At 39.3% G+C, this 20029-nt stretch overlaps 2 protein-coding genes across 6 annotated transcripts; one reads left to right on the forward strand and one right to left on the reverse strand.

Moving 5' to 3' along the window:
• Window positions 1-617: 617 nt before the first annotated feature.
• Window positions 618-3495, reverse strand: LOC6580070 (pleckstrin homology domain-containing family M member 1). Its single transcript, XM_002005905.4, has 6 exons — window positions 3277-3495; window positions 2711-3210; window positions 1956-2648; window positions 1739-1902; window positions 1149-1671; window positions 618-1092 (listed from the first exon to the last, which is right to left on the reverse strand). The coding sequence occupies exons 1-6, from the start codon at window positions 3404-3406 to the stop codon at window positions 970-972; spliced, it is 2133 nt and encodes a 710-aa protein (XP_002005941.1). The 5' UTR covers window positions 3407-3495; the 3' UTR covers window positions 618-969.
• Window positions 3496-7182: 3687 nt separating this feature from the next.
• On the forward strand, window positions 7183-19719 carry LOC6580071 (integumentary mucin C.1). 5 transcript variants are annotated; one of them, XM_015164077.3, is made up of 4 exons: window positions 7183-7882; window positions 16384-18570; window positions 18922-19101; window positions 19158-19719. In XM_015164077.3, exons 1-4 carry the CDS (start codon window positions 7768-7770, stop codon window positions 19580-19582), a joined length of 2907 nt encoding a protein of 968 aa, XP_015019563.1. In that variant the 5' UTR covers window positions 7183-7767; the 3' UTR covers window positions 19583-19719. The 5 variants fall into 5 exon arrangements, with proteins under 5 accessions (XP_015019563.1, XP_002005942.1, XP_015019560.1 ...); XM_002005906.4 differs by having other exon boundaries at window positions 16384-16638; window positions 17167-19101; XM_015164075.3 differs by having other exon boundaries at window positions 7184-7882; window positions 16384-16638; window positions 18430-19101.
• The last annotated feature ends 310 nt before the right edge of the window (window positions 19720-20029 follow it).

The following is a 20029-nucleotide window of genomic DNA, read 5'->3' on the forward strand; positions in this document are numbered from 1 at the left end:
TTTACGAGCGTTTTTGTCGCTCTCCCTATCTAAACTAGACTGAACAAATTGTTGAACCGAAATTAAAATTTTATTATTAAATCACAAAGAAAACACACAAATGTTAATGCAAATGAAAACTGTAGCACAAACCAAAGGTTTTTCCAACGAAAAATAAAAGGAAAATTAAAATGAAAAAAAAAGCAACATTTACATGTAGTTGGAATACATCATATTACATCAATACCCCGATCAGTTAATTAAATATATTATTTTCCATTTGTGATACAATTCGAACAACTTCTGTATCCATTCTTCAATAACTATTCTAAATTAATATATAAATTTGTTAAATCCCCTAGGGCAATATTATTCACTTACATCAAATTAATTACTTATGATTATTATTATGAAATTCATTGTTGTTGGACCCTTGCCGTCATTAGAAATAATTCAAAACATTCAATATTATATTTCAATATCATTCCATTCGAAGTTCTCATATAAATAAACTGAAAAAAGCATTGGAAATACCGAATTCAAATGACTTTTTAATGGTGGGTTGGACTGATATTTAAAAAAAATATATGATTTATTGGGGCAGTTTTTCTATATGAAAATCTCTCATAAAAGACTCGTTACCATAAGCAATATTTTTATTCAATTATCATAGCATATATATAACGTATATATTCTTAGCACAGATCCATTTCACTAAAATTATCCAAAGATGAACTTTGTATATGTTAATTTCAACATGAATTTCATTTTTAAATGCAGTTTGTTTTCTGGAGTATATATTAGCTGCAAGCGGTTATTTACAAAATAGTGAGAATAACATGAATTGGCTAAAAGCATCTGCTGATTAGCCAACCGAACTATAACAAGCTTAGACATAGTGTAAATACAAAATAGAATTAAATTCCGTAGACAATAAACAATCGCACTTTGTTGGCTATAAACTAAATGACAATCTAAGCTGCGCCTGAGCTATGCTTGAGCTTTAGCCTCCTGCAGCGGCTGATCCTCGCGTAGACGTCGACGTTCGCATTTGGGGCACGGCTGATGCTCGTTCAGGCATTCGGCATGGAATACAGCACCACATGTGACGCACTGTAAATGGAAATACAGATTACAATTACAATCGAAATGAGGATCAATAGACTTACCCGAAATGTGGTGGCAATGTGAAAGGGATAGAGAACACGCGGGCTCTGGCAGATTTCGCAGATGAAGCCCTTCAGCTGGCAGAGCCGGCATTTGAGGACGTGCGCCTCGCCCATCTTAAAGGCCTTCTGCAGCTGCTGGCAAAGCGCGCCACGCTGTATCAATGCCAGATCTGCTATGGAGTACTGATGTATGTGCTCGTAGAGATACTCCCGGCCAGCAAAATGGTTTTGCAGCAGCTTCAGGCTGTTCGGCGCACAGGTATAGAGATAGGCACGTATAAAGTTCAAGCGAATGCGCAGAGACTGCAGCTCGGCCATGGCATCGGAGGCATAGTAAATGCTCGGATTGAGTAGCTGCATGTCGAGGAAGGGCTGTGCCCGAAACTCGGCCAGAAAGAGTGCTGCCCGCTTGCTGACGGCATACTTGCGAAAGTCCCAGTTGTAGACGATGCGTGCCGGAATGAGTTGAGGCTCCGGCTCCATGCAAATGTTGCAATAGTAATTGCCACTAAAGGCACACACTCTACAGGAATATAAAGAAGGGATTGTGTGAAAGGTAAAACCTTAATTTATAGTTTGCTTCTACGTACTGGAAATTGTTGTCGCCAATGCCCAGCGGGTGCTGGCAGCCCTTGCACAGAAAGCCCTGTGCATTCAGTCCGGGCTCGCGTGGCAGTTGACAGAGCTGAGCAACCATTTGCTGCAGCTCGCCCATTTCGAAATTCGAGCTCAGCAGCTCAAATTCCGAGTTGGTCTTTGAGTAGAGAATATTAATATTAAGCACTCCAATAAATGGCAATAACTTACATCGATTGATTGCAGTTCACTCATATCATCTGTTGCATTCGAATCAAGCTCTCGTTGCGACGTCTGCTGCTGCGCCAAGTTCAGGGTGGAGGGATTAGCGCGAAACTTCTCCCAGATCTGCGACCAGCCGGAGCCATCCTCACGATTGCTCTCGTGCTTGCGTAGCAGCGCATTGTAGCTGCAGCGATCTGCTGTGGGTGTGCGCAGACTGGTCGTGCTGGTCATGCTAACCGAGCGCTGAAAGAAGCGCGCTCCGGTCTCTTCTGTGGGCGAATGGGCATCCAGATCGGCGGACCACGAGGTTTGCATGAGATTTGTCAGCGAATTGCTGCCCTGCGGCAGCTCAGAGAAGGGTTCTTCAATGAGACGCATGGAACGCTTTCGAATCCGCGGAACACTTCCACCACTTGACTCGGCTTGCTCGGCCTCAGTGGACTCTTCATGATCTTTCTTTGTCTCTCCAGAACTGTTTGTCTGCTCTTCGTTTATAATATCCAGTTCGTCAACCTTTTGCATAAATAGATCCAGCATCTCGTGTTGGTTGAGATCCGCATTCCCAAACTGACCTCCGCGACTGAATGGACTGTTCGAAATGGACTCCGAGAAGAGCTCGTTTGTGTGCAGCGGCTGTGGCGTGGGAATGGCCACGATTTCAGTAGCCAAGGAGCTGGCCACATCAACGCCGCTGCTTATCTGAAAAAGAAAAATCCGTTAAATATGAACTTTCATTAAATACTTTTCCCTGTTCTACTTACTGGACAGGATTTGAGTGCCGGTGTCCATAGATCGGATAGCTGTAGCGCATAGTCGGGCCATTGATTGAGCAGGCTGGAGTTCACAGGCAAATCGAACGTCACATATGCCTCCAGACTCTCCATAATCTTGGCTGCCGTCTCCAGGCCCTCGCTGTCCTTGAGCAGCGCATCTTTCTTGTAGTACGGACGCAGGGCTGAGCCATTCTTTCGCATGTTATTTAAATACGACGAGAATACGGAATCGTTGAGAGACTGTCGCACCCACGCCCGACACTGGCCCGTCTCGGAGGTTATTTGGCTCAGCCGCTGGATTTGTTCGATCACCTGCTTGTGCATGAACACCATGGCCGGTGACCAGAAGCTTGGCTCCGGTCGTCGCTCCACATCTCCAGCTATCACATTGATGGTGGCCCACAGGAACGAGTCTTTCAAGCCGTGCAGGAACAAAGCCTCTAAAGTGGTGCACAAAGCACTTGTCTGTTCGCACAGTCCAATGACTTCTGTGGGAATTTTATTGGATGAGTCATGGCAATTGGGTTAATTAAATTTGAATTGAGGCGAATTACCAAGTCCTTTTTGCTTAACTTCAAACTCAATTTCTCTCGCATTCTCGTTCAGTGTATTTATCAGCGCCTCCTTAATGACATTTTCACGTTTTGTGGAAAAATGGTTGAGGCTGCGAAAGAGGGAGCTCATTTGTTTGTCTTTAAGCTTTTTATTTATATTCCTATTTCGACTTATTTATTGTTATCTCTTGCCTAGACACCATCAGCTGTTTGCCAGGGCTGCAAGAAATAACTTTTTTTCTTAGATTTACTATGCCAAGAATATTCAAATCAGATTTTTTGGCTTATTTAAAGATTTTAATAACATTTGAAAAATAACAATAATAATGACCATTAAACTTAACTTAAATCCTCAACATTCAATGGGCTACTGAATATATTTAATTTATATTGAAACACTTGTTTGGTCAGTGATTGAAATCAACTGGAGCTCGCGGAACTTATGAACCAGCTAATGCAATCGATGTAAGAGTGAACCGATAGTAAACGATATTGAATTTCATCGACTGCTTGTCTTCAATGACGTCACAAGAGCTCTCCTCTTTTTAACGGCTTTTTATATATTTTTTTTCAGCTTTCATAAGCTGATGAATCTTAAAGTCGACAATTTATATATGTCCGCGAAATGAGTAAAGTAAGCAGTATTGAATTTCCGTTTAGAATTCTGAGCTTTAAGACCAGTTCATATTATTGCTTACTTGCTTTCTTTCTATGTGGGAACGCTCGATTATAAGAATGAAAAAAAAAAAAAAACCCACGCAAATAAATAACACCAAATTCAGCGTATTCGTTAACAAGACAAAGCTTTAATGACTTCTGATGCCTTGGGGTTTTATTTCAACGAACCAAACAACATTTATGACTCAACTCGACAAGGAATAGAAATTAAGTACTGATAATAAATATTGTTAACCAAACAGTTCCCATTTCTGCAGTTAATGGAAAATTATGCATACATATATATACATATATATTTATTTATTTTTGTTTATTTACATATGAATGAAGTTGACTTGAGTGTCAGCCTCAATCCCGGCTTGTCCATAGGCTGTGCACGTATCCATTCAGTAAGTCGCCACTTGATATTAAGACGAAATTTGTGTTAAGGTCAGGGTGACCAACAAAGTTTATGCTGTCATTGTTCAACTTGTTGTTGCTGTTAATTTGGTTGTTGTTGTTGTTGTCTTAACGCATTTTTCAATATTTTTGCAATAAAATTGTATAGCCTCTGATATATCGTACAGAAGATGCGCTCCAACTGGTTCAAAAACTGGTCGAGAGAAAAAAAACAAATTTAAGATGTTTTTTTCTTTTCAGATTTGTTGTTGATTTTTTACGAAACAATTTTGGTGTGGGCTGACAACACTTGCATTCAACAACTGCACTGAAATTGGTCGCTAATTTATTATATATATTTTTGTTTATATTTATATACAAGCATTTATAAATTTTTTTTTTTTTTATCATTTTGCAAACATCATGTAGTCATGTTTTTTTTAACGGAAATGTTAAAGCTTGATGAAGCTGCGAATTTAATTAATGAATTTTACTTTTTTTTATGAAGATGAGTTCAAAAGGTAAGACAAATGTTTATGGAATTAAAAAAAATAAAATTCAATAAAATGATAACAATTAATAACAGAAAAAAACGTAAATATTAAGCTGAAGGTGAAGGGTCACTCAAAAATTTTTACGCATGCGCAGCGCCGCGTCATTTTCATTTTCAATTCCATTTCCATTATCATTTCCCAACTGCAAGAGACTTTGACTAAGCGGCATAGACTCTATTAAAGTAAATAATATACAGCGTGAATGCTGTCACTGCATGCCTACCGCTGCTGCTGTTGTTATTGTTGTTGTTGCTGCTGCTGCTGCTGCTGTGATGCTGACTTGACTTTTTTCTTAGCTCCACTCAAAAAGTTTGACTTGAACGTCGACTTTACGCTGCTAGCGGCAACTGTTTGGGCCATTGTTATAAGTAGCAGAAGAAGAAGAAGAAGAAGAAGTAGAGGCAAAGCAACAGCATTTTTATAAAAACGTTTGTTTTCGTAATACAATTTTGATTACTTCTTCGACGTCGACTGAGCCACAGCGTCGCGACGTCCCATTGAAGGCTTTGTCTGTTGTTTGCCTTATGCAGCGACGCGACGCGTCGGCCGAGGCTTAGCTTTGATTTATTAACACTGGGCGCCCTACAGCTGCAACAACAACAATAACAACAAAAGCAGCAACACGGGCCAAATGCGCGCCTTTTTAGAGTTAAGTCCATTTGGTAATATCTGCGCTGTTAATTGTAACAATAATTTTAACGCCCAAAGATTTCATTGGCAGCGTTTGCTTCAATCGTTACGCTGCGCATAGGAAGCGCAGGCAAAGGTGAATACAAAGCCAAAGATTCGAAGTCGAATTCGAGCTCGAAGACGAGGCACACATACCAAAATACCAAAAAGTAAAAAAGTCCCAATGCGGAACAAACGCGCAAATGGCTGACATAATTAGTAAGATAAAAGCCGCCTGGACCTTGCCTGACAGTTATGAACTGAACTAAAAGATGATATACTCGTATATACATATATGTACCTAAATAAAGCGCAATCGCAAAGCCTTCAAATTTAAGCATATTCACAAACAAAATTGTGCAATCAAATTGCGAAAGGGATCAATGTACGCAAATGTTAATATAACATCAAAGAAGGCTTTGCACAATGCTCCCCCACAATGTGATCTAATATGAGCTGACTAAGCATCGTAAATCTCGAATTAATTCACTTTGATGAGTACAAAATTTAATTTGCTTCACAAAAGAATTTGCCGCTCAATTTAATGAATTCAAGTATCGAAAGCCAGTCAGAAATCAGTGTTCTGTCAGAGAACAGGATTTTGTTCTGTGAACAAATTCCCCATGCATGAATTTGTTTGAAATATATATATATATGTGTGTGTATGTATGTATTTTATTGACATATTTGCATTATGCATTGTTAGCAACTAGACTGATGACTATGACGTTCCCTGATAGATCGACAAACAATCTATTAAGTTTAGTCTCCAAAATCCAAACCTGTCTGTCTAAATTTACAAATAATATAGTAGAAACAAATGCTGCTCACACTTTAACACATTCATTTTCATTATGAATTTGCATACCATTTATAAATACATGCATTTATAAAAGCATATGCAAAACCGTTGAAACGTGTGGGTAATAACAGAATGTTAAGCATATGTTAGACGAATGTTAAGCCTGACCTTGAGCGACATTGGCAATGCAACGCCTGCACCAAGTATGGGAAAATACACGATATTCATATATTCATATGCGGATATACATATATACGATATATGTAAGGTCATTAAATGTACAGTTTCTCGGTTTCAAAAGCAATACACTATAAGTTAACAATCAAATCGGGCTTTGGCTTATATACATATGCATTTACACCCACACATACGTGTATATGCAAATACATATGAACTGTGCTGAGAGGCTTAGAGTTGAAAATGTCCTAAATAAGAACGAAAGCGATAGTTGCAGCACTGTAAATACTTTTTTTTTTTTTGCTGAATAATTTCCTTTACTTAGGGAAATTTGTACAATATGTAAATAAATGCAGTGACGCCGCTGCAGCTGGGAATTAGATGTACATTGGCTCAAAAACTAATTGTATCAGTCAAAATAATACACTTATGAAATTGTTATCTAGCCAACATTATATTTAAAACAGTCATTTTTATATACATACATGCATGTAGATTATGTAATGCCCAAATTGTAAATTGCTATTAATATTAATGCTACCGTAACATGTGGACATACCCAAACAACATATGGACCACTGTGCGCCGTCAGCGTCAACTTGATGCCAATGCGAAAGCCAAGCTTCATTCGTTGTCGCTGATGGCAGCGTTGTTTATTAAAAGCGCAGAACTCGTGAGCTACGGACGTGTCTCTGCTACGCTCGAGCGCCTCGCTCATCTAATCTTCAGTTAACTTCGTTTACATCTCCGTCACCGTCTCCGGTACTGTCTCCGATACGGCGCATCTCTCTCCCACAGTGACTGCGAGTCGTGAAATCGTGTCACAATTGATTGAATATTGTGTGCAAGCGCTACAAGCTAAAATAAATACGAGAAAAAATTAATATTACATATTATTTGTATTTGGCAATAAGGTTTTTTTCTGTGTGCACGCCGGTGCAGATTTCGTCGCTCGCGTCGTCGTCGTCGTTGTCGTCGCCGTTGCGGATTTTGTCATCCCTGACAGCATCAATTCGACCTGGTGGCTGTAATTGTTGTTGTTGTCAGCATTGTTATTCTGCCTACGCGCTAATTATTCCTCGCGGTTTTCAACTCGAATGCGGATTTTGGGCAATGCCCAATTCTAAATCGACGGTTGCGTGACAAATTCGAAAAAAGAAACACAAGTCACACAAGGCAAGAACAACAACAACCACGAGAAATATAACGTTATTCCGAATTGCCAAAATCGAAATGCAAACGCGCAGTTTGAAATACGGGCTACGCAGTCGCCGAGCTGCCGGCGTTACCGTTACGCTGCTGCTAGCTCTGGCGCTACTGAGGATCGACGCAGCTACTGGAAGGCCTGGTATACATGCACCACATACATACGCACACACATATAATTCATTTCGGATTCCAATTGGAAGCCGATTGGATTTACGATTTTGATACCATTTCGAATTCGTAACCAATTCGCATAGACATACGATATTTAATTAGTGTTTGCTTTTTAATTTCCTTTTCGCCTTTCGTCTATTTGCGTTTCTGTGTTTCGTGTTGCTTACTTCAATTACGTCTTTATACGCATGTTATTTCAAACTAAAGATTTATTTATCTAGCTCAGTTTGAAATCTATGCTAATTCGTGTTTAATCAAATATGTGCAACCAAAATTGATTGAGTTTACATCATTAAACAAACAAGTTAATCAATCAATATTTGTGTATATCAATTTGGGCTAAAAAAAAAAAAAACAATTAAGTTGATAATCAAACAAATTAATTCATTATGAAAATTAATTACAAAATTTACAATGTTTGTATTATTAAACTATTAAATTTTTGAAAGAAAAAGATATTACATACGCATATATACAAATTTGTAAAATAATTTATTTAACCAAAGTTAAATACGAAAATTGTAAATTTAGTAATTTGTTGCTTTAATTTAGTATTAAACTAATATTTTCTTATATACATTTAAAATTTGACCAATAATTTGTTTAATGATGAAAATTCAATAAATTATTTTTTTATAATTAATTTTTTTTTTTATTTATTTATAAAATATAATAAAAAATCTTTTAATAATAAAAATCCTTTTTAATGCACATATTTCATAAAAGTTTATAGTTTTGAATACTTTTAATGTGATAACCAAGTGTCTGTGTTTTTTTCTTCATCCGTAACTAAGTTTATTTCTTAAGCCTTAACAAACTTTTATTTTATTTGATCTATTAAGTCTACAAATCTGTTTATCTTTGTCCTTTGAGCCTCTGTTTGAACTGTCCCTTAACTTATCAACCAATTGTTACTAATTCCCAGCACATGCACCAACTCATCTAACTGAATGAAATCATTCGATCGTCATCTGTTCTTTAATCAGCCTAAATACTTTGGGTATTAGTCATTTCGACATTGAATAGGAGCTTCAGTGATGATTCAAGATAAAGTAAACAAGTATAAGACTATTTTTTTATTTATTTATTTTTTATTTTTTGAAAGAAAGTAAATCTTTTTCACAAAGATATTCCTTACTCTTTTTCCTTGCCTCCACTGTTACTTTTTTTGTATTTTACTACTTTTATATCTACTTCCGCTTTTCTCTTCTATTTTCCCGATATTACTTTCTTCCCAGATTTTATACATTTCTATCTCTGCATATCTTCTGTATATTTGCCCTGGCTCTATTCCTGTCTCTCTCTATTTCTATAACACTCCAACATTTTCTTTCTTTTTCTTTTTTCGATATCTCGATTTTTCTCTGTGTCTTTCTATCTCCGTCTCTCTCTCTCTCTCCCTTTCTTAACACCTTAAGATCTGATTCAGTTCTCCGACTCACATACAGGAAGTCTCAAATACCTTTCGACTATAGTCCAATACTTGATTACTAAATTTCCTCAAAATGCTGTCCGCCATGGGTTTCCATGCATCATGCAGTGAATCGGGGGAACTTGCCAGACACTCATCTACGCCGATCATCAAATTAGAGTTAATAAATAACAGCGATTCATGACATTTAAGATGTTTTTGGTCTTTCGATATATCAAATGAGTAAATGTGTTAGTCACAAACTGGACAAATCTCATCGAACTGGGCAAAATAAGGCGTCAGCTTTATACAGCAAAAACAAAAAATATATAAAATAAACAGATTTGGCCGATGGCGACAAAAACGTCCAATTCCCAAAGGCAACAAAGGGTAAATGAAACTCGAGAAGCCGCCGGCTCAAAGCAAACAACAACAATAACAAAAGTTATGTAAGAGCCAGATGACATGACTGGCAAGGCTTCATCAGCCTCAGCTTCAGCTTCAGTTGCAGTTTCATCTTGGGGGTTTTTGATTTCCACTTTTTCTTCATCTTCTTCTTCTTCTTATTTTTCGGCTTCACTTTGAGCTGCTGCTGCTGTTGCTGCTGGAAGGGACGACCTCTGGGATGCGTCTATCATTATCTCAGCTGCTACTTTAAAAGGCTGTTCATCTTCAGCCTCTGGCCTCTGGGAGGGGGCAGCTCGACAAGTTCATAAATTGTTATGACAATTTGTTAAGCTTGTTTGCAACTGTTCAAACGTTTTTTCTTCAATTCTTCTTCTTTTTTTTTCCTTTTTCCTGTTTTGTGGGTCATGGAGCGCCCCCAAAAAAGAGGTTAATTGCATTTAAGACACGCCGCACGTTATGGGACTTATAGATAAATAAGTTTAAGCTGATTATTTAAAAGCTGCACCATGTTGAGTCAATAAAAAATAACATATTTATATATTCTATGGCTCAAGTGTCTGGTTTAGCTATACTGACAAGTATTTGAAACCCGCTTTGAGCCAAGATTTATGTAGATTTTCTGAGGTGTTTATAAGCTGGGCTGTATTATAGATCATAGTTAGATAAGACTAGATTAGACTAAATTATAGATATAGCGAAGCTATTGAAAATGAGTATTTACTTTGCTTTTGCTGGAAAGATATGTAGTAGGTAAATAGAAGAAGGCATATTAGTTCAATATCTAAATACTCAATCTGTTTCTACTTTTATTCCAATGTAATATCGTTAGTTATTTGAGCATATCTCGTATGCTTTAAGCGCAAAAGTTACCACATTTCTTATATAGACTCTACCAATGTAAACTCATATAATGGACATTTCCTTTTTTTGAATTGCCAAAATAATTCTTTTTAAATAGCTCATAACAAGGTGTACTAAGTTCTATTACTCTATTACTCGAGATATCAACTCGAATATTTGCCAGATTTGTTGAGCCCTGGTTACCATCCAGCTCAAATAGCCTTATAAACTCTATAGGAAACGCAGAGATTCGTCCATTGTCTAACAATATCTCAAAGACAATACATCAGTGTCCAATTGTGTTGCCGTCTTTTCTTCTGGTTTTATGGCCATAATCAATTAATGTTTAACGATTTTCTTTAGCCGCTATTCACACGATCTGCTCGAATGAATATATATCGTTAAAGTCTCTTGACTGTACGTGATAATTAACAAATTCGCACAGATTTTATAGGCAGCTGTTGTTGTTGTTGTTGTGCACAATTAGTTAGCCTCATAATGAAAACTTTGCCTTAGCTGTTTTGTTTTTTCCATAAGTTTTCGTGATTTATGTTGGCTATTGTATTTTTGTATTTTTTTTTATTTTTTACTACAATTTTTTCTATGTATATACCCAAAGTGTAGCCTGAAATGTTTCATAATGTCTTAATAGACCAGCACAATAAGCCCTGATATAGATTTTAACCGTTTATTATAATTGATAATCTGCGACGTATTTCATGAGACGTTTCTTACGTCACTAATGGGTTTTTCGATATCATGGGATTAATAAGTGCAAATTACCACACATTAATGGGAAAAAAACCGAAATTAAAGGCAAAATCGAAATCACAATGAAATTTTTATTGAAAATCTGTGTGAGTCGTGAAAACAGTTGCCTAAGCATTTGAAATCTAAGTAATTATGATATATTGATCAATTGATTGAAGCTGATGAGAGATTTATGTGAAATGTTTGTTTAATTTGAATATTTCAGTTTGATTTACACAATTTTCATAATCTAATGTGAACTTTGGCATATTCAGAAGTAGGCGTGGCAAGCCTGTAAGGTCCATATATTCTTGAGCAGAATGATTAGCTGAGTTTTAAATGCTTTTTATTATTTTTATCAGTTTAAGAGAAATTGTTTACAAATTTTATATTATATTTTATTTGCTTGACCATAAAACAAAGGAATTTAAAGAAAAAAATTTAAGGGACAAAAAAATTATAGATTCCCTCAAAGTATACGCAGCTGAAAAATAATACATTTTTACTGTCCAAAACAGAAAAATTCTCTTCTAACAATCTATACAAATTTGTTTTAGATATAAACTATAAGAATTCGACCTAATATCTTTAGAAACGACCTACTTTCTATATATCTATAATCATTTATAATAATTCTTATAGAATATGAGCTTGCATATAGAATTATATTATTCTAGATCTTTAGAAAAGACTTCATTCGAGTTCGCTCATTATTTGACTTGGTTCGTCTCGGCTTACTGGGCATCCCCTGGTCAGCCACACCCAACTATGCCGCAGTCTCATTTGGTCATGTTGCCATTTCTTCAATTTCTGCAGCGAGACACCTCGATTAAGGCAATTAATTATTGAATCACATATAGAATCACAGCAACAAATTTCAAAGCTGGCAATAAAATATTATTTACGAGCGCGAATTGTTTAGCTCTTCAGTCTTTGCTCAGCTGGAGCTGTACGTGGGCAGTGTGATTTTTAACAGCTAAATAAGTCGATAATTCAAGGCCCAAGATAATATGATGATCGCGGGATGAGCATAATGAAATTTGATTTTTATCAACCCAAACATGAAGGTTGCAAAAACAAAAAGCTTGTCAAAGCAACTGTAAAACATAAAAGAGCAAAAACAAAAACTAACGAAAAACCGAAATAAAAAACAGTTGGAATTATGACATTGTCTGTGCTTATATAGTGGGTGCAGATGTCGTGAAGTCGCCAATCAATTAAAACTTCAATTCAATATGATGTTCACAATAGACAAAAAAAAAAAAATAAATAAATAAATAAAAAAAATAAAAATAAAAAATAAAAGATCAAAACAAAACAAAAATAAAACAAACAAAAAATAACAATAAAAATTTAATTGGCAGTGAACTTGATGGGCAAAAGCTGAATTTAACTAGTTTTACGAATATTTTGATTGACAATAAAACAAAAGGTTTCGCCCAATACTCGGAACTAGTTAGGATCGCAGTATTGTAAATTTTCTATATCTAGTATTATCTGCACAATTTTTCATTAGAATTTTGTATATGTTTTTTGTTGTTGTTTTCATTGCTAATTACAACAGATGAAATCTGAGAATAAATTAAACAACGCGCTGGCAACACTTTCCCAGCTGCTGCTGTATGTTAGAGGAACAATAAAACTCAAGTCTCTAGATATTGCCAAGATAAATATATATATATATATACATAGCTATATTGTAAATATCCCACATTTGTATATCTTTAGTGAATTCATATTTATGCCTTGCCAAAGTTCAGGGCTTAAGACTTCTGATTAAACTTGGGCAGCATCATTTGTCAGCTGCGATTGATAAGCCTAGCTGGAAGATATGTTAAGTATGCCCCATTGTTTACCTACAAACATGGCGAATATGAATGCAAAATAGACAATACAAATCTACAGCAAATCATTTATACATTATATTTAGTTATATTGATATGCACATATGTTTAGCAGCCGGAACTTGGCTAGAATTCCAGAGAGCGCCTATTAAAATCTATCAGCTTGAGCTCTGTATCTGTTTGTACCCAGGAATTTATTGCTAAAATAGCACAATAACTAATTTATTCGTTTATTATTTGTCTAAGCTCGAATAAAGTTTTTTGTTTAGCATTTCGCCTGGTTCTAATTATATTAAAAATTATTCACAGTTTTATTTGTTTTCATAATCTGCCATCAGAAATGGGTGACCAAAAAGTGGTTGGGTTGGTTCGGGTTTGCTGAAGATATTTAATATAAATAAATAAAACTGAGTGAATAAATAAAAAAAAAAAAAAAAAAAAAAAAAAAAAAATAGATGTAGATTATTATGAGCCCTTCAGAGAGTAAGAACTGTATTTCCATAAATTATAGATGAATTCAAATATATATGATCTCTTTAATATATAACTATAATAATATAACTATTTATCACTTTATAACAAGTTAAAAATATTTAAATAAGAATATAAGGAAAAACTACTTTGTTACCCTCGTGGCATGACGAATGAATAAGCGGACATGCTAGATTGCATCTAGACCTCGTGCTGTTGATTTGAAGATATTTAATAACGTCAGTTAGTTGTCTATGAATCTATTGGAGAATGTTAATAAGTTAGTTAGTTAGTCAGCCAGTCAGCTGAGGCTAGTTCTAGGCGGGCGTGGCTTTTGATGGATAAGGTTAGACTGATCAAGTTTTACTGGTTTACTTCGTGAGTTCAAGCGAGAAAAAACATCCCCAGGTTAAATGAAATGTGAACCAGCTATATGTCAGATGAGCGTTTGCAACAAGTTCTCTATGGAATCTAGTTCTGAAAATGTTTTATCTATTTTAATGAGTACAATTATCTTATATATTATGCTCTAAATGACGGAAATAAAAAAGCTAGTATTTATGGGCTATGGCAGGGATATTATAGGCGAGATTTGAAGATGTGAAAAGATAAAATGGAAAAATTTTATGCAGATGCAATTAGTTGTATATTCATGGTACATAAACTAAACAATAAAAAAATTAAATTGTTTTTCCATTTAAAGCAGCAGCAACTCATTATAGATAGATAGATAGGTACATTAAAATATCTTAACTTATCTCTTTATCTCTGTTTGCTCCACTGTAATGCTCTTACCTCAAATAAATCTATATCAAATGCAAAATCTCCATTTCAACATTTCTTTTGCAAAACTTTTTATCAATTCGCCAAAGCTTGTTAACATTATAATAGCTTAAATCTCTGTTTCAAGCTACAAATTTCTCTAGTTACAATTGAGTAAAGACAGATATCGGAATGAACATGACCCAAGTCGAAAATACTTTCCTTTTTGACTTTGTAAACGCGCTCAAAGCGAATTAATTGATAAAGCAGACAAATTACAAGCACTTTGAGATACATGATTGAGACACATTTGTGTTTGGGGCCAGCGGTGAGCAAACATCGCAGCTCAAACTCAACCAAAACAAAAGACTCAGGCAACAAACTTGATTGACTGCCAATCACACTGGGAGGGGGAGGGAGAGGGAGAGACTGCGAAACGAAATAGTAAAAATCTTAATTTACTTATTGACCTACCTGGCCAAACTAACGCCACAGAGTGAGTGAGTGTGTGTGTGTGTGTTTGTGTGTGTGTGTGTGTAAGTGTGTTATGTGTCAACCAAAAAGCTGCATTGAAATAGCAACAGCAACAGCAGCTGGAAGACACAACAAATAAGAGTACTTTACTTGGAAATACATGACTGATAGATACCCTGCAATAATGTTAAGTTAGGATGACAAATAACACACACACACGCATGCCAAAATATATGCTATTTCAATAGAAATACTTGTTTACTTTTCTATACTTTGAGAGGGAGAGAACTTCAGCTAGAGCTGTGCTATCAGAATACAAATTTCAGAGCATGGACAACCAAAGCTAAAGCAAATATAATTCCATTAAATTTTTGGTGAGGAATACTGTAAAATATTTAAAGACTTCAAAAAAAACTGTGTAATAGTGAGAGAAAATCGCATAGAAATTTTTTGTTATATCCCAGTAGAGATTGTGAGCGATATGATCAATGTGATCAAATTTCTGCTTCACTATGACTTTTTGAGATGTTAAAATATCGAATTGAAAGCTCTCTGAAGCTGACTGAATGAGGGGATTATATTAAAGATATCATATTTCATATGCCTAAGCAAGGCAGGCGCTTGATCCCTCTGGTGTGGACTTCTCATGAATTATTTTCTTTAACTTTATAGATGTATAAACAATTGAAATGTTGCTAACGTAGAGTGATTGGAATAAGAGTGAAGGGTTCAGGGTATTTAATAGTCGGGCAGCTAGAGTAGAGAATATTGTAGTAGTGATAAATTTCCACTCTTTATATCTATATAAATACATATATAAGTGTATACATATATACATCAATAGCTATATATTCTATATCGATATATATTTATTTGCTATTAAATCTATATAAATATACGAAATGAGGGAAACCCTAGAGAGGCATATATACGAACGTAACTGCATAGACTCAACTGCTCAGACTGTTCAAGAATATATGAACTTTATGGTTTGTACAGCCCCATACTCCGCCTGTTGCATTAGCTAGCAAACCAACAATATGCCCTGCCTTTTCACTAAGTCGAGGGTATGCACAAAATGCAACCGCAGCTTCAAAGCAAAGGAGACAAAGACTCAACACACATACACACATACATATATATTTATAGAGCATTTAAGCCAATGTCAATCAATCAGCGACAGCCAGCGATGGCAGCCAAATTGCCACACAGAGCCACCCAAGGGGCTGCCACATCAGTTTCATCTTCGCTTCCACTGTTTCTAACATTCTTTTAGCTTCTTCTTTTTTTGTTTTTTTTGTTTTTGTTTTTGGTGGATTGCCAGCAAATTGCAGCGCTCTTGTAGCATTTGCCACTCACCTAAACCAGCTCATGCACACACCCACACCCACTCACACACACACACACACACACACACTCATCTGTATATACATGCATACATACCTGTGCAACCACAAGAAACAACAACAACAACAACAACCACAACCAAATTTCCCCCCTTCTCTGCAGATGTGCGGCAATCGCCGTTTTCATTAGAATTGCAGCCGCCATTGGCTGAGGCCGCTGCGGGCGATGCCTTCAATGCGGGCAGCGAGCGGGCCACCGATAGCTATGGCAATCCGATCGATGCACTGCGTCCGATCGATACGCCCGATGGGCGCAAGGTGGTCAGCGCGCAGGGCCTGCAATTCGAGATACCCAATTATGCGTCGGGCATCACTGAAATACGAAAGCCGGCCGATGATCTGCTGCCACCGCATATTGGTGAGTTCACAACAACAGCTGGAGCAACCAAAGCGACAACAGCAACAGCAACAACAACAACAACATCAAAAGCAGCAGCTACCACAACAACAACAGCAGCAACCACAATCGCATCCACATTACGCAATAGAATTAATCAAAAGCGAAATACTCAAGCAGCTTTAGTAAATTCCACAAATAGCCTAAGTATCACAGCCACGCCCTCATCCACAACCACAGCCACACTCCCACCCAGTCGCACGCCCACATATGTAGCACCACTAACAAAATCTGAATCCCAATTGGATTCAGCACATGGCAAGCGCGAATCATCTGGTCAGCAATATAAGATTACAGCAGCCAGTGCCCAGCACGCCCCGCCCACATTCACCCTGCTCACCCTCAATCCAGAATTTAGGCCTCTAGAGAGCCCCAGACCCCAACCCCGACCCCAACCCCGACCCCGACCCAGACCCAGACCCAAAGCAAACAATGATAGCCTTGCCTTGATCGCATACTCAACTCCAACTCCGACTCCTTCCCAACTAGATGCCATAGCCGTGGCGGTGCCCAGTACGGACATCGATAGCACCGACAGCACCTCATTCGCACCAGCACCAGATACATCACTAACACCACCCAAGCATGAATCATCAACAACCACCACAACCGCCGAGGATATCGCTGTGGAGGTGGAGCAGGCGCAGCTGGTGCCCTTGAACCAGCAGCAGCCGGAGGAGAGTGCTCAGACGCCACAGCAGACGGACGGCACGCTGCCCGACTATCTGCTGGAGCTGCAGCAGCAGGACAAGGACATCGCTGGACCTGTGCCCTGGACACCGGCACCGAATGCTGCACCACTCAGTGTGATTGCCTGGGATCTGTTGCCACCGGTGGAGGCGCAGCGCGAGTCGGAGCCACACATCATCACCGAGCAGCAGCCCACCAAGTATGTGGTTGGCGTGGAGCAGCCCGGCAGCCACAATATACGCGTGAGCCTGAGCAGCGGCCAGGGCCTGTCGCCCGTGGCGCCGGCACCGCTCAAGCCCGGCCAAGTGGCTGTGGTGCCCGTACCAGTGCGCGACGGACCCGAGGGACATGGCACCAATGCACATGTTGGCACCACCACACCACGCAACGGCGCCAGGTTTCCCAATCGTCATCGCGGCACAGTTCATTACAGCACCGCATCGGCTACACAGCGGCCACGCAGCACCACCACCACCACCACAACCACTAGCACTACTACTACTACCACTACACCTCGACCAACAACAACAACAACAACAACTAGAAGAGCGACCACAACCACCACGCCAGCTACAACCACCACACGCAGCCCTCCACGCTCCACAACGCCCCTGGATCCGTCCACCTTCTATAAGCTGGACAACGAGGAGGCCTACGCCTACACCCTGCCGCCCTGGCTGCAGGAGGTGACCGACCCGGATCTGGATGTCGCTGTCACCTTCATAGTGCCCACCGACAACGATCAGTACAACCACACGGTGCCCGAGGATCTGGAGCCGCCGTTTGAGCCGTTCGTGGACCTGAGCAATATTCAGCTGACACCGCCTCCTGAGAGCAAAAGCACTACCAGCACCACCACCACCACCAGCAGACCCACCACAACAACGAGAACGACACCGACTACGACTACGACGACGACAAGACGTCCGTCGACCACAACAACACAAGCACCCGCACCAATAGCAGCGCGCACCACTCAAGCACCCATTTTCAGAGCACAAACCACCCAATGGTCGCATGCCAAGAACCAATTGATAACAACAACCACAACAACATCCACAGCTCCGCCCTCCGTTGAGCCGAATCCGTTTGACTCGTCCACGTTGCCGCCCTGGCTGCAGGACTTTGACTATCCCGATGTGGGTCCCGGCGTGCCCTATGACCCGGAGAACTTTAAGGATGTGCCGGAAACAAAGCCGGGAGGTATTAAACCTAATGACTTTCAGCCTCATGGTTTTGCCAGTAGATCTCAGTCAAGCGATGCAGCAACCACAACAACAACCACCTCAGTGCCAACAGCATCAACAACAACAACAGCAACAACAACTACTACAACAGTAGCAAACACTGCTAACACTGCTTTCCCATCAAAAGTCACGCTTACGCTTCCAGCCAGCAGCAGCAGCGATGGCCATGGGTTGAACACTGTGGAGCCGCCGCTGGTGCTGATGCCGCCCGTTGCTAGCAGCGACGACTCATCATCAACATTAAGCAGTCCTGCGGCGACTGGCCTCACACAAGATCCTACTACAAACTCCTTAACGCATTTTGCAGAACGCTTCGCTGCGCCACCTGTTGGCCAGATAACGGAAACGAAAAGCGCCGCCGCTGCAGCCGCCGAGCAGCAGTTCCCACCGTTCAGTGCGGCCAGTGCGGGCGACATCCCGAAGGTGGAGTACACCAAGAGCGACGGAGGCAAGGTCATAAGCACGCCCATCAACGTACAGCGTCCGGGTGAGTCTTTGCCTGGAATTGTCTGGCAGATCAAACTAATCCCAATTCTTTTACAGAGCCAGCAGTGGTTAGCACCACATCGGCGTCAGCTACCAATACGGGCAAGTATACGGGCGGATTTGGTGCTCCGGCGGGTCTGCTGCGTCCACTGACCGGCACAAAGCCCGACATCTATGTGGCCGGCAACAACCACGAGTACAGCACCCGCGTCAAGGCCAACAGAGTGCGTCCAGGCGCTGCCACGGAAACAGCCACAGCCGGCAATGGGGGCCGCTACACCGGCGGCTTTGGTGCACCCAGCGGCGTGCTCAGTCCTCAGAATGTGCCCAGACCCTTCCAGCAGTCGCAGCAGTCGCAGCAGTCCAGCTCACAGCCATCCCACTTGGCTGGCGCCGCTTCGAGCCATCATCAGAGCCGCTTCGGCGGTCCGCCTGGCATCCTGGTGCCGTTCGACAATGTGCCGCGCACCGGTGCCAAGTAGGCGGCCAGGGGGCGTGGCGCACATTGTATTGCAACTGCTGCAAGTACTTTAAATTATTTATAAAGCATGTATCTATGTTGAAGATCTTGAATTGAGAGCTCGATCTATACGTAATTAAAGAAAACAACAAATCTGTACGAATTTTGTGTCGCAACAAAAATTGAGATATATATATTGATATATATATATGTATGTATGTGTATATATGCATATACATATATGCGCATACCATGTTAAATGTTATTTACGTAATAAATAAATATTTAGAAAGATAATAAAAGGCATTTTCTATATTTATTTGGGGTTCATTATATCTTTCCTTTTGGGCTTGTAGAAAATAATGTTGAAGATGATAAATGGGCATGTGAGGATATATAATATCAATCATACAATGAGAGAGAATACATTCCACAGTCTTGAATCCTTGCCGAAATTCTCCTCTGGCGC

This window comes from Drosophila mojavensis, unplaced genomic scaffold (genome assembly GCF_018153725.1).
Source record: "Drosophila mojavensis isolate 15081-1352.22 unplaced genomic scaffold, ASM1815372v1 contig_80, whole genome shotgun sequence".
NCBI lineage: Eukaryota > Metazoa > Arthropoda > Insecta > Diptera > Drosophilidae > Drosophila > Drosophila mojavensis.

What these genes read in the sequence shown, in the direction of transcription:
- LOC6580070 (XM_002005905.4), bottom strand. Translation starts at nt 3,406, where the DNA reads ATGAGCTCCCTCTTTCGCAGCCTCAACCATTTTTCCACAAAACGTGAA. An exon ending in AGTTAAGCAAAAAGGACTTG is followed by an intron (nt 3,211 to 3,276) that starts GTAATTCGCCTC and finishes AAATTCCCACAG; the next exon opens with AAGTCATTGGACTGTGCGAA. An exon ending in ATTGGCGACAACAATTTCCA is followed by an intron (nt 1,672 to 1,738) that starts GTACGTAGAAGC and finishes ATATTCCTGTAG; the next exon opens with AGTGTGTGCCTTTAGTGGCA.
- LOC6580071 (XM_015164074.3), top strand. Translation starts at nt 7,768, where the DNA reads ATGCAAACGCGCAGTTTGAAATACGGGCTACGCAGTCGCCGAGCTGCC. An exon ending in CGCAGCTACTGGAAGGCCTG is followed by an intron (nt 7,883 to 16,383) that starts GTATACATGCAC and finishes CCTTCTCTGCAG; the next exon opens with ATGTGCGGCAATCGCCGTTT. An exon ending in CATCAACGTACAGCGTCCGG is followed by an intron (nt 19,102 to 19,157) that starts GTGAGTCTTTGC and finishes ATTCTTTTACAG; the next exon opens with AGCCAGCAGTGGTTAGCACC.